The sequence below is a fragment of the Rhinolophus sinicus genome, chromosome 14 (genome assembly GCF_057876585.1).
Source record: "Rhinolophus sinicus isolate RSI-liver-muscle chromosome 14, RSI-T2T, whole genome shotgun sequence".
Taxonomy (NCBI): Eukaryota; Metazoa; Chordata; class Mammalia; order Chiroptera; family Rhinolophidae; genus Rhinolophus; species Rhinolophus sinicus.
The window spans coordinates 27,983,561-27,997,646 of NC_142514.1; the positions used below are offsets into that span (position 1 = coordinate 27,983,561).

Genomic DNA, 14,086 nt, shown 5'->3' on the forward strand with positions numbered 1-14,086 from the left:
TTACCTGTAGTATTTGCTGGACAGAGATATAAGAATATTGAAAAAAACGACTCCAAGGATAAGAAGCTACTTTTTATTTTAGACAGTCATACAATTCTTTTAATATCCCTCTACTTCTTGCCCTTCAGCCTCATATTTTTTTAGTTGAAAAATAAGGCTTGAGAGAGGTGAAGGAAAAATCATAAAGGGTAAACTTCACAGCACTAACAAGGTATTTCCTCACGTGTAGCTAATCATTTCCCCAAACTGGTATTCCGCACAAGTCTTCCAAAAGTGTTGATCGGTTTCCACAGGCGGGACAGTGGGGGCTAAGATGTCCCACTCAAAGTGTGGGAAATGGTAGGTTAGTTTTCTTTACCGAAACAGGAATTCTGAGTCCTTAATATTCTAATGCGGGTTGATCTCCAAGAGGAGAAAAGGGGTATGTAATATTCTCCAAGCTTTTTGAGCAAGAACACATCATAAACAACTTTGGAGTGTATTGGTAAATACAATTTTTTGAAATGGAAGTTAGCCATATCTCTTCATATTTTTCCTCCCATTCTCTATGATGCCAGCAACAGTGAGTCTACAATCCAGACCACTAGTCATATTAAAGGACAGGCTCATCAAGGATGGGATGGAAAGAACAGGCTGCCTCTTCGTTTTTCATATCCATTTCTACATTTTTCTCCCCCCACCCCCAATCTAAGTTAAGCAATGTATATACACTTCCTTCCTTAAGCAATCCAGTTGGGTGTTACTTCCCTCCTTTTGTGAGAGCAACTAATTCACTACCTGAGGAGACAAAAAGACGGCTTAGGTTAGTGGAATTTGTCTAATTGCTAAGATATCACAGAAGGCAACATAGAGAGGAGGGCAGTCTCAGATTTTGCAGAAACATTACCCAAGCAATATTTCTCCAAGCATTGGTTAAATTTCTACAAGCAAAACAGAGCATTTATAAGTATGCCTCAGGCCTGGGTATTGGCCTTCTCTTGGCTTGAAATGGGGCTAGACTTTCCTGAGAAAGGTGTTTGCCCTTAGAATCCAGCTCATTGCTTTTGTTCAGTCTCTTCTGGGCCTGGGCACAGTTCTGGCACTGACCTGCAGCAGACTGTTTCCTATGACAGCTTGACCACATCAAATGATTGTAAAACAATCTCTGGTTACTAATTAAACTTGTATTCAATACCATATGCTGATAGGATAAGGAGAAGATTTGGATCTTAGATCTTTTGGAGCAGGGCGTGTTAGATGATTAGGGAGAAGGATTAGTTGCAAGCTGGATCTGAGCTCAATCTTGGGCATAAAGGGAGTGGTCTTCCACTGGTTTGGAAGTGTTGGGGGCTCCCTGAGCTCTGGTGCAAATTGCAAGGGTTTCATTCAAGGAAGGGTATGATGTGGGTATAAAACCATTCTTCAGACAGTTGAAGATGATCCCCTTCTAGAGCCAGGAACACTAGCTGCCCTGCGTTGTCCATTTCCTTTAGCCCCAAGCGGTCCTGCAGAGACAAAGGCCATAATTAGTCAAGAGGCTTAATGAAAAGTTTTGGAGTAAAATAGTACAGAAATAGGATGTTAACTTGAAATATAGTCTCAAAACGAAATCTTTTTCCTCAGTATTAAAATTTAGGTGTATTGTCAAAGATGCCAGAAAGAATACCTCCTTCCATTTTTCCCCCTAAGCATTAAAAACATGTGCAGTTGAGATATTCTATACCGAGTTTCATATTCTGCTTATATTCTGCTTTCTGAAGTTTCCCAAAGTTTCTTTCTCGAGGACCAACTACGGGTGGGCAAGCCACAGACAAAATTGCCTCAAAATGTTGGTTAAGTGGAACTGAGCCAGACGGAACATTAGCTAGACAACTTAAAACATATCCAACCCTTCGATAACAAACGTGGGACACTCAGATCGTGCAGTGGAAAATGCCTGTGTGCCTCAGAACAAGGACGGCTGGGAAGGTGAGCACTTCCGACGGCCAGAAAGATGCTTCTGTGGCTACCATCAGTTTGAGTTTCATGAGAAGGAAGTTCTTAGTTGTAATTTCCACAATTTAACAGCCCCTAGCTTCCCTTTCCTTTTACCTCACCCAAGCTGAGGTACCAAATGCAGGAGAAAAGCCAACAGAGGAAACAACTGGCTTCTGAAATTGGAAGGTACTCTAGTAGAAGGCAATTGGTTCAGATGTAGCACTTGTGCATTTGGGGGAGAGTATCTCCAACATAAAATCTTCAGAGTGGAACTGGAGGTGGTGAAATGCTGTAACCTCTGAGAAACCACCTACTAAAAAAAGTTCATGACTCTATTCCCCTTCACTCCCCTGCAGGCAGAGCTCCCCTTATCAGTACCTAATTTAAAAACATCTACTTATGTTTTAAAGTAACACCCCTTTTTCTATGTTTTCATGATGCATGGGGGCTTCTTGGATTTGTTCCAGTCTGCACCTCAGCAAAGGAAGCCAGTTCTAACCCTTTTTATCAAAAGGGAAGGAGTGAGAGATGTGTCTCTTGAACCTGCTTGAAAACCATGAGGCACATACAGGTCCTTCAACCTTCAGGATGCAAATTTCTGTAAACCAGCACCTGCCAGGCTAGTGCAACAGTCAGCAGCCTCACCTGTATCAGAAATGAGCCAGACGCCTCATGAGCACCTACTGCTCTGGGATATATAGCACAGGATTTGTCACCAAAGAACCTAGCAGCTTCAGAAGCCGCGAGTTGAAAAGGACGGCGCCTCTCCCCTCCCAGTTACCTGTGTGTACAGTGTGGACTTCTGTAAGGGAATGGTTTCCTTGTCTTGGCCACTTCTGTAAAATCCAAACCACTGCAGGAAAGGAAGAAATAAGCAGATCAGACACGTGGCACACACTGCCAAATTAATTTGACTGGCTTGTAGCTAAGACTACCAACAAACTGAACATCATAAAGCTGTAACAAGGAGGAAAAATAGACTATGTCTTGACTCATCTCTTCTTAAGGGTGGATAATGAAGGATGAGTTAATCTTTCCAAAGAGCTTTCCAATTTTCCAGAATGTCTGCTTCCTATACCGTGTTTTCCCCAAAATAAGACCTACCCCGAAAATAAGCCCAGTGAAGATTGTCAGCCAGATGGATGCATTTAGTACGTTATGATGATGTTCCAGAAGAAGAAATGACTGTATTTGAATAAATGTAGATTGTTGCGCATGAAAAAATAAGACATCCCCTGAAAATAAGCCCTAATGGAGCAAAAATTAATGTAAGACCAGGTCCTATTTTCGGGGATACATGGTAATTGAGCATCTACCCTGTGAAAATCCTTGTGCCAAACTCCAGACATTCACAGATGAATATATGTATATAGTCCCTGTTTTCAAGAAGGTCTAATGAGGCACAGAAACAACTAATTGTTTAGCATGGGGGGTCAGCAAACTTTTCTGTAAAGGCCAGATACAAAATACCTGCGGCTTTAAGAGCCATGTGGTTGCAACTACTCAATGTGGCCATTGTAATTAAAAAGGAGCCACAAACAATATTTTAAAATGAGGATGGCTGTGTTCCAATGGAACTGTATTTATGGACATTGAAATTTGAATTTCATATAATTTTCACATCAGCAAATATTTCTTATTGCAACCATTTAAAAATGTAAAAGCCATTCTTAGTTCATGGGCCACACGAAAGCAGGTGGCAGGCTGGATTTGACCTGCAAGCCCTGGTTTGCTAGACCCTGTGGTTTGACATGATGTGATGAGTGCGCTAATACAGGCTAACTGATTCTACAGAAGCAGCAGCAAATTCTGCTTGGAGTAGGGATGGCATCCTGAATGGAGGAAGTGACGTGGGTTTGGCCTTGGCAGATGAATAGAAGCTTGTCGGAGAAGCCCAGGGAAGGGTATTCTAGAGACTGAAAAGCATGAACAAAGAAAAAGTTTGGGGCATTTCAAATATTATAGTATGGCTTGATCAGAGAGTATGAAGTGGGTAGCCAAGGGAGATTAGTTTGGAGAGACATGTCAAGGCAGACCTTAAATGCCAACCTTAGAGATTTATTGACTTGGGTCTGGTGGTTCTGAACCTTTTGTTGGGTCTTTTTGAAAATCTGATCAAAATTATAGACCCTTCCTCAGAGAATGCAGCTACACAATTCTGCATATAATTTTAGGGGTAGGGGATTATAACCTTCAGTGTCCCATGTATAGGCCTTGGGTGAAGAACCCCTGCTCTACACAAAGGTGGGTGGAAGGGACTGAATGTTTTTTACCCAACAGGCAGGTGTATTTTAATGTCATTTAGTCCTGTGGTCTCCTGGAATGTTGTAGCCTGCCTAAGCAGTGTCTCACCTCAGAATCCACAGGGTCCACAACAGAATCATTGAGGAATTTCACCATTACAAACTTCTTCAGGGCCATCAGGTTCTTCTTGTAGGACTCATTGACACCCTGGAGGAAAGGCCAGCAGTATCTCAGGGACTTCACCATCAGGTTCCAGCAGGGGGATGAAAGCCTTACAGTGCTCCGGTCTCTGGCTCTGGGCCCCATGTTTCTTCCCCATGGTCCGGGTTGCTTTTCCAGCTTCCCGCCCAGAATACACCTGTACAGCCTTTCCTTACCATCCTATCTGATTGACATGCTTCCACCAACCACGGCAACCACAGTGCCACCATGAATCTGTCAATGCACTCAATAGGCATCTGTCACATAGGTTAAAGGTTTCTAGCCACCGAAAGCCAACTCAAGAAACTGCAAATGCTGAGTGGTTTTGCTATTTTGAAAGGGGCATTTTGTTTTGCCCCTTTCAAACAACTTTTTTTTAAACCTCCAGATGAGCCCAATATAACGAGCCGTCTAGTTTACCAGAATCTCCCAAGCTACGCTCGTGCCTTGGACTCACTCAGTCCGCTCTGCAGTCTCTCTTCTAGGTAAATCTCTCTTCTGAGAAAATTGGACCCAAAAGAGACCCACCAAGGAAGGCTTCCCTCAGCAAAAAAGTAGCTGTGAGGTTCCACGTAAGCCAGCCAGCAACCCCCTGAGCTTATTGTGCTTCAACTCTAGGAAAGGGAAAAGACCTAAGGGAAGAAAGCCTAATGGATTTCAGCCTCCCTAAAAGAAACTGGATCTCAGAAGTACTGGCTCCACCCAAAAACCAGAACTTGTTTCCCATGTTCTGCCTGGGGGATTTTGGGTAAATACTTGCTGCTGACCTGTTTATAATGCCCCGGATAAAAGCATGAATGCACAGCTATGGTAGCCTGGGTTGGGTGCTTACTCTCTCCTGATTAATATCTGCCAAGAAGATGCTGTGGTTGCGGTATGTGTCCTCCTTTATGGGGTCGTGCCAGTATTCTGCTTGCACCAGGCTGCAGGAAGAAAAAGGAATGCTGGTGACCAAGCTGCAAATCAGCAGGCCTGGGGCATGCCCGTGTGTAGGCCACCAAGACTTTGAAATGACAAAAGGCCAGAGCCCTCAAGTCCCAGGCCTTGCCCTCTAACAGGGAAGACAAGACTTCCACCTATGGAACAGTTCATCACCAAGGCAACTGAGGCAAAGCTGTGCTACTTAACACCGTACGGAAAGTCCTTAAAGCTTTAGGAAAAGGACTCGTCAATATTGGTCCCCTGTGGCACTGAGCTTTATCACACTTAACCATGCCTCCAGGTCATGGTGGCACATGCTGTCCCCTCCCACAGCCCCACCTCCTCACCCTCCATTGCTTCCTATTCATCCTGCAAGACTCAGCTCAATTCCCACCACCTCTGCCTCCTCTTCATCCATCGCTTTTTCATCTAAGCCCTTAACTGAGCTCTTCACCGCGGATCTGACACTGTTTCCAGGTAGGTAGTCAGAATAGAATTCAATTGTAGGATACCCAGCTGGTGTTGAGAGAATTGCTTGGTGGGGGAAACTCACTCCCCACACACATTTGGTGACCAGAAGTGAAGTGTCCTGTGTAGTAGTATAACAGTAAAGGAGACACACAAGAGACTCACAGGAAGACTGGGCTTTTCAACACAAGGATGATCTCTGAAAGTTGTTTGTTATAATGAGAAACTGGAAATGCTGAAATGTTTGCAATATGAGCATCAATAAACGGTGAAGTCATACAATAAAATGTCATGCGGCAGTAAAAACAAATCAACTAGAAGTATATGTAACATGTTTAGATATCAAAAATATTGAGTGAAAAAAACCATTTGTAGAATGAGATACACACAATATGATATCCATTACATAAAATTTTAAATATGTAACACTATATTGATTATGGATATGTACATACATAATTTTTTTAACAGACAGAAAGGATATACTCAGAATTCTTTGACAATGGTTGGCACTATGGAGGGAAAGCAGAGAATGAGACCTGGCAGAGATATGAAGAAAATTTCAATTTTACCTGAAATGTTTCTGTTCTTAAAAATATTGGAGGCAAATATGATAAAATATTAATTTTAGGTCCTAGGTACACAGTAGTTACATTACTCTCTATACTTTTCTAAACAGTTGAAAAGTATGTGAGGGAGCTTGAGTGGTTGACTCAGTATTTCCAGGAAAGGGAGTGGCAAGTTGAGGGCAGAGTGGGACAACTGAGGAAAAGTACTCTGAGAGCCATGGGGGGGGGGGGGGGGAGGGTCGGGTGCACAGACCCTGCAAAGCAAGGGGCATGCAGGCTGGGAGCCGGGTACCAAAGAGGGCAAGTTGAGAGAGCAGAGCTGGCATAGGGGAAGACGAGAGGCCAAGGCCAGGCCAACGTGGTGGGGGGATGGCAGGGAGGAAACGAGGAAGGAGAAATCAGGAAGGGCTGCCAGCATCTCAAAGGGGAAGTAGAGGGCACATTTCACATCCAGAAGCTGTTACACTCACCAGTACTCATTGCCCCCACTGTGCCTGGTCAGGGCCTGGTGCCTGAAAAACACTTCCTCACTGCTTACTCAGGGCATTAGGGTATTGCTAAGGTTAAATTCTCTCAACAGAGTAGAAGACACCTTTTGGGCTCTCTGCCTAAATCAAAACCACTCTCCCTTGAGTAGGAACTGCACAGTTTCTACCCCCACCACTTACAAGGCGGGTATGGTTGGTATCACATGGTCCCACTTCTCTGGTCACAGCTAATAAGAGCAAGTGAGAACTTATCTGAGCTGGGGCACGGTCCCTTCTCTAAAAATGTGAATTGGGACAGAGAGATTCTAGCCTCAGACTGAGATAATCTCCTAAACAGAAAAGATTAAAAACTTGCAAGCTGTGCAAGGCCACCTTTCACCATGTAGATAACAGGAAAGGCTGATCTGCATGGAGAGAAAAAAAAGCAGTGACAGAATGAGAAGCAATGACAACAGTTGGAGAAAGGCTGTGTTGGCTCTTGATAGCTCTCATTTCTCTTTTCTCCCCCAACTTTTATTTATTTTATTTATTTAAATGTGTTTTTCCAGGACTCATCAGCAACAAGTCAAGTAGTTGTTTCAATCTAGTTGTGGAGGGCGCAGCTCACAGTGGCCCATGTGGGGATCGAACCAGCAACCTTGTTAAGAGCACCACGCTCTAACCAATGGAGCTAACCGGCCATCCCAATAGCTCTCATTTCTTGAATCCAGTCTCTCTGAGGCCTTGGGTACGGAATTATGAATTTCTTTTGACATCTACTTTGGCTTGATTTGGTTTTGTTTCTTGCAACCAGAATCCTCCCTAATACAAAAGGCAACCTAGGACAACACTACCAAGAGAAAACTATTTTCTTGTCACTTTAAGTTCTTACCAACTCCCTTCCCACTACTCTACTTGGACTACTTGCCTCGTTAAATCTCATGGTGGCCATGTGTTAAAATGAGATTTTACAAAGAGACTTAAAAAAGAAAAAGCAAATAACTATAAAATCAGAAAAGCATCTTAAAAGTTCATCTGTAAATGAGCTGTTGAGAACTCAGAATGCAATTCCCAGGGAAACTCATATAAATGGTGAGCTGTATCCTGGCTCACAGTCTTAGTTCATCTACAATGTTATGAAATATATCTCAAGTCATTCCATTTCTCTTCATCTCACTCATCTTCATATTCCCTTGCTTAGCATATCCCAACCACTTCCCATGATGCTTAGAAGGAAATCCAAACTCCTTGCATGGCCTACAAGCCCTTGCATGATATAGCTCCTGCTTTTCTGTCCAACTCTCCCATCTATCACTAGTCACCGTGGCCTAGGACGAGCGAAGCTTATCTCAGGCTCAGTGCCTTTGTGCCTGCTGTCCCTTCTGCCTGATCCATCTGTCCTTAGCTCCTCGTATGCCCCTTCCTTCTCCTCCCTCAGATCCCAGCTTAAATAGTTCTTCTTCAAAGACCATTCTGTGCAAGGTAGGTACCCCCTCCATTACTCTCCATCCCTGCACGCTGCTTATTTCCTTCACAGCCATAGCACTGTTCAAGGTTATCTAGTGTGTCTGTTCACCTGGACACCCCCTCTCCCCACTAGTACGTTAAGTCATGAAAGCAGGGACTCCAATTGTCTTGTTCTCCATTAATCGTCTTATTCCCCATTGTATCTGCGAGACCTATAATAGGGCCTGGCAAACAGCAGTGGTTTGATATTTGATGAAATTATGAAATACTTTATAATTGCAACCAAAAGTTAGAGAAAACAAAACTGCTGCAATACTTATAAAGGAAACAGAAAGCTCAAGTTGAATTAATATTTTAAACACAGCACCACTGGTGGTCACAACCCACACCTGCCTACTTACTATGAACTAAGCACTGCTCTGAAAGCTTTCCACGCCGTTTGTTTAATCTTCACAACCCTGTAGCAAAGTACTGCTATTAACCTCACACTAGAGATGAGGAGAAGGAGACTCAAGGCCACACAGCTGGACAGTGTAGAACTGCGGCTCTCCAACAACCCCTTAGAAAGAGGGTATATACGGAAGGTCAGTGTTTTCTTTTTGCACGTCTGAAGATATCTTTCTGGTTTGGGATAGAATTCTAGGTTGTAAATCACTTTCCCTCAGAATAAAGGCACCATTGCCTTTTAGCTATTAGTGTCACTGTCAGGGGGTGTGCTGCCATTGGGACTCCTAAGTGGCCTCCCTGAGATCTGGTTTTTGTCCCTGATGCCCTGAAATTTCACAGGAATATACCTTAATGTGGGTCTTTTTTCATTCCTTGCCTTGACTACTTGGTAAACACTTTCAATCTGGAAACTTATTCTTGTAGTTGTGAGAAGTTTTCTCATATTACTTCTTTAATAATTCCAACCTACCCTTTCCTTCTGTTCTCTTTTTGAAACTCCTATTCGTCAGATTTTGGACTTCTGAAATGGCTTCTCTAATTTTTTTCTGTTCTCCCTTTTTTTCCTACCTCTTTATTTTTTAAAATTTGCTTATCTTATTTTTAATTTCCAAGAGCTCTCTCTTACTCTCTGATGTTGGTTTTATTTGCATTCTGTTCGAGTGTCATGGATGCAATATCTTATCTCTGAAGGTAATTATAGGCTTTTTAAAAGATTTTCTTCTATTCTTTGAATTGTCATCTGTTTCTAAGTTCTTTTTTACTTTTTATTTGTTTTGGTCTGCCTTTCATGTTGGAAGCTTTCCTCAGATATCTGACTGGGGAACCTTGGCTCACTTTTCATATTTAAATTATAAAGCTGACTGAAAGCTCTTCACACAAGAGCAGAGCTTGTCCACTGGTGGCTTCACTACATGGAAGTCAGAAGTCCCAACTTGTTGGAAGATGCCAAAACATCAACCTGCAGGTCTTTTCTCTGGGGCCGGTCAGTTTTCCCAGAGAAGGGTCCACCAAACTTCTGTTTAGTAGATACTAAGCCTGGCTGCTATCATTCTGAGAGGCAGGTGGGAGGAAAGCGGAGTGGGAGGGGATGAGTTTTCAATATGGCATCTTACCACCATCCTGTGTTTGTTATCTCAAAGTCTGGTACTTCTCTAGTTAAACAGCTCCAGAGAATAAATTTTGCTTCTCTTGTAAGGATGGGAGGAGCAGTCACTTGGATGTGCACTTAAGGGAAATGGGGAATCTGATCATTTCTTACATAGATGTTCAACAAAACGTCCTGTTTCAGTCCTGCGCACTTACCTCTACCTTCCAAAGTATCTTATGCCTCTAACTCCTGAGCGTTTCTGAAGCTCTAAGAAGTGACTTTCCTCCCTTCTTGTCAGTGCATTCCTCTACAGACATAAAGGCATCAGCTTTTTCTGCTCTGTTACAACAGTTATCACTCATTCACCTGCTCTCTGTCTTTCAAAAACCTGTGAAATCCTTTATTATCTCTTCTCTCCTCTCCCATTCTCTTTGCCCTTGTGGGTCTATCACTTTTTGTTCTTTTGCTACCATTTTATTAAAGTTTAAGGAGGGAGTGAAGATAAACACATCAATCTACCAGGACTTAGGTGTCAGTGTTTTCCCCCAGCCCCCTACTGACTGCTCATTTATAGTCACTAATAATTGTGATTGCCAAGGGTTGTGTCTGGTTCACAAAACAAATACAAAGAAAGAAAAGGATGAATTTTTCTGAGGCATCTGAGCTAGAATTAGAATAAAGAGTAAAGAATTAAGAACAATAAGGTGTAAAGAGGCCACATATATCCATGAGAACAGAGAATATGTAGGACATATATAACCTGTGCCTAGTCAAACCAGGTAAGGAGAAAAGCATTAACAGTGGTTTGAATTGCCTGAGAGGGAAGGCGGTAGAGATATAAAGTTTCTTAGTTTCCTTCGCTGACCATTAGGTGGCACTGTTGACCCAACACAGCTTTGTGACTGAATAGAGCCAATGGGAAGGACAGAAAGAGAGCCGCCTACAGGTTCTCTATGTGTGTTACTTACAAGGCTGTCCCTTGCAAAACGGTTTCAAGGAAATGTATTGAAGAGTTATTATTAGACAAGAATGATGCACTTGGAAAACCCATAGGATAGATACCATAACCAGAGTAATTGATCCCAAATTTCAGTTATCTAGAATATTCCAGACTTACTGAATCTGAATTTCTAGGAATGGAGCCTTGGAATCCATTTTTAATAGATTTCCCAGGGGTTCTGATGTATATTTTAGTTTGAAAACAACTGAACAAGAATACACTGCAAAAGTGATTCTGTATGGTTTTAAACACCTAAACACATTCGAGCAGCTGGGGACAATGATACAGGAGACGAACCCCTCGCTGCTGACAACATAAAGAATCTGTCCTCCAATATTAACAGTAATTCCTTGAGTTTGATACTTTCTAAAAGCTTTTTAGTTTTTTAAAGATGGAAATGTATTCTGTTGTAATTACATTCTTCCTATATAGAAAAATGCTCTCCCTTTTAAAGCAGTTTTAGGTTTACAGTAAAATTGAGTAGATAATAGAGATAGTTACCAAAAGTTGCTCACTTGAACATCACTAGCAATTACTCCTAGAACCACTGTTGGCATGGAAGTCAGCATGATCTTTCCACGCAGTGCTAGTTCTGTGTCCTTCCAGCTAAGCATACATACCGCTCTTGAACAGCTTTGTTGTAAGCCCCAGCATTCAGTGTTTTTCTGATCAAGTCACAGATGTGAGAGTGCTCTCCTGGGCACCGAGGGAGTCCAAAAACACCTAGAGTAGAAGACAAATATCCATTCCGTCAATAATCATGTATGGAATACCCATACAAAGCACTGTGAGAAACAAAAACAAACCAGAGCTCGACCCTGATCTCATTCACGTATTCTTCAAGAAAATAATGTACTTATTACTACTATCACAGCTTTCTCCTGGTACCACTCTTTACCGCCTAAGGACCTTTGCACCTGCTTCTCCTGGGAGGATGTACAAACATACCTCGGAGGTAATCAGTTCCAGATTACCGCAATTAAGTGAAGGTTGCAATAAAGTGAGTCACACAAATGTTCTGGTTTCCCAGTGTGTGTAAAACTGTGTTTATACTGTCATCTGCTAAGTGTGCAATAGCATAAAAAACAATGTATATACCTTAGTTGAAAAATAATTTAGTGCTAAAAACTGCTAACCATCATCTGAGCCTTTAGCGAGTTGTCACCTTTTTGCTGGTGGAGGGTCTTGCCTGGATGTTGATGAAAATGCACATCAGTGAAGCGCAACAAAGCGAAGTGCGATAAAACGAGGTAGGCCTGTACTTCTCTTGCTGCGTCAATGGCTCGACCCATTTGCATCTTGCAGGCCTTAGCTTCGAGAAGACATATCTGACTACCCGAACTCAAGTAGTGTCCAACCCCATGTCTTTCCCCTCCCCCAGTTACACTTTCATCCTCACCCTCCTCCTCAATAACATTTTGGGGGGAGGTACCAGACATACTTTAAAGCATATAGTGACACTAATGTAATCCTCACAGCCACACTGTGGTGTAGAAATCATTATTTGCCCCATATTACAGATCGGAAACTTTAAAACGGAGAGGTTGAAAACCTTGTCCAACGTTAGACAATAAGTGATAGAGCCAGGAGTTGAACTCGGGCAGTTTGGGTTCTAGGGCCCAGAGCTTTAACCAAAACAACCACAATTCTGTCCCTCAGGTATTAACCCATTTTTTTCTTTATCAAAGTCACAGCTGTCTATATTTACTGTTTGTTTACTTAGTCCATATCTATGCTCCCACTCCAACTAGAATGGAAGTTTCACGAAGGCAGGTACATTGTCTTATTTCTGGGTTTTCAATAAATATTTTGAACGAATGAATGATAAAGCTGTTTTTACCTACTTGTATTTGAATAATACTTGTACTTTTAGAAAGTATTTTCCTACCTATTATTTCGTTTCATTCTCTGAAAAATTCCCACAAGATGGGCAGAGCCTTATTTCAGTTTCCCTCATCTGTGAAAGGGACCTAAGATACCAAACTAGTTGCCCATCAATAACAGTGAATTGGGTGAACCTGGTTTCCTGATTATAAGAAGAATCCTTCTGTCCCTACACTATACTGGCTAATAGCTGTAGCCATCAGAACAGAGATAAAATTCTATTCCAAAGACACATCCTTCCCCCAAACTAATAATTTTATCTAAATAGAAAACCTGTTGTGTTTTGAGGGAAATTTAATCTCTACTGTTAATTTTATAGACAAAAAAGATTAGACACTATTCTTTGTCAAAGCCTAAACTCAACAGGACATCACAATGTCAGAAAACAGGAATGGTTGTTAGACTTTCCTAATTCCTCAACCACCACCTGCTATGTGGCTGCAACCATCTCACCTCCAGGAAATCCAGGAATTCATGATAATTAAATTGGAGAGAAGTAGATGTCAACCTAATGATTCTAGGCCTCTGCAATCCTAAATCTCTTCCTATTTCTTCAGGAACGCTGGCTAGTTCGTTATAAGCTGAAAAAACAGGACTTTGCAAAAATGGCTGACTTCTTGTACAAATAAAGCTGCTAGAATTTTTTAAAAAATCAAGTGGTCAGGTAGGTTAGAACAGAGAAAAAGGAGGGAAAGAGGTCAAAGTTACCTTGATGTTGTCCCCCAACTGAGATCAGATTGATCATTGGAGGTGAAGGGCATCTCTGAGCCACCGCCCTCCTGGAGAAAAAAGAAATTATCAGCTCCAGCTATCACATGGAAATGTATCATCAACAATCAACTTCTCAGATTAACCTACTTAATTTTCTGTGGTTCCCCAATGCCACAAAGTTTCAGAATTTTCTTCTGATATGACCAAACACAAATCTTTTCTCTTTCAGAGAAAACAAATTAAGTTCCATAAAGCTTTTTACATGGGGATATTTTAGAGCAGTTTCCCTTCCAAGATACATAGTTGAAAATCCCCAAAGAATCTGAGTGGATATATCTGAATAAAAGAAAAAAAATCAATGTAAGTAGTTTGATATAACAGAAGGGGACTTACAGAAATTGGCCTCCCTGGGAGAATCCCATAGCATTGTAGCCATGTTGCAATTTGGGATCCTTAGCAAGAATCTGACACACTGTTGTTACTTGGGAATTGACATTCAAGAAGAAGCTGTTCCTCACATCCTAAAAGAGGAATCACAGGGAAGTGAAAGGATGGGGCTGAAAACAACTGCTGGCATCTTCTCTAAGAGGCAAACTTGTTTAGGTTGGTATCCTTATATAAGCCACTCCAGAGTTAAAATATCATTGTAGGATTTGCTGCTAAT

General features: G+C 41.9%; 1 protein-coding gene across 1 annotated transcript in view; it reads right to left on the reverse strand.

Moving 5' to 3' along the window:
- Window positions 1–59: 59 nt before the first annotated feature.
- The window catches only part of PPT1 (palmitoyl-protein thioesterase 1), a 17,943-nt gene continuing 3,916 nt past the window's right edge, over window positions 60–14,086 (reverse strand). The window contains exons 3-9 of the mRNA XM_019737135.3: window positions 13,816–13,943; window positions 13,420–13,490; window positions 11,448–11,550; window positions 5,234–5,324; window positions 4,309–4,407; window positions 2,738–2,809; window positions 60–1,484 (exon numbers count right to left, since the gene is read on the reverse strand). Of these exons, the coding sequence (XP_019592694.1) occupies window positions 1,362–1,484; window positions 2,738–2,809; window positions 4,309–4,407; window positions 5,234–5,324; window positions 11,448–11,550; window positions 13,420–13,490; window positions 13,816–13,943 (687 nt within the window). The 3' untranslated portion in view covers window positions 60–1,361. The remainder of the gene's footprint in view (window positions 1,485–2,737; window positions 2,810–4,308; window positions 4,408–5,233; window positions 5,325–11,447; window positions 11,551–13,419; window positions 13,491–13,815; window positions 13,944–14,086) is intronic.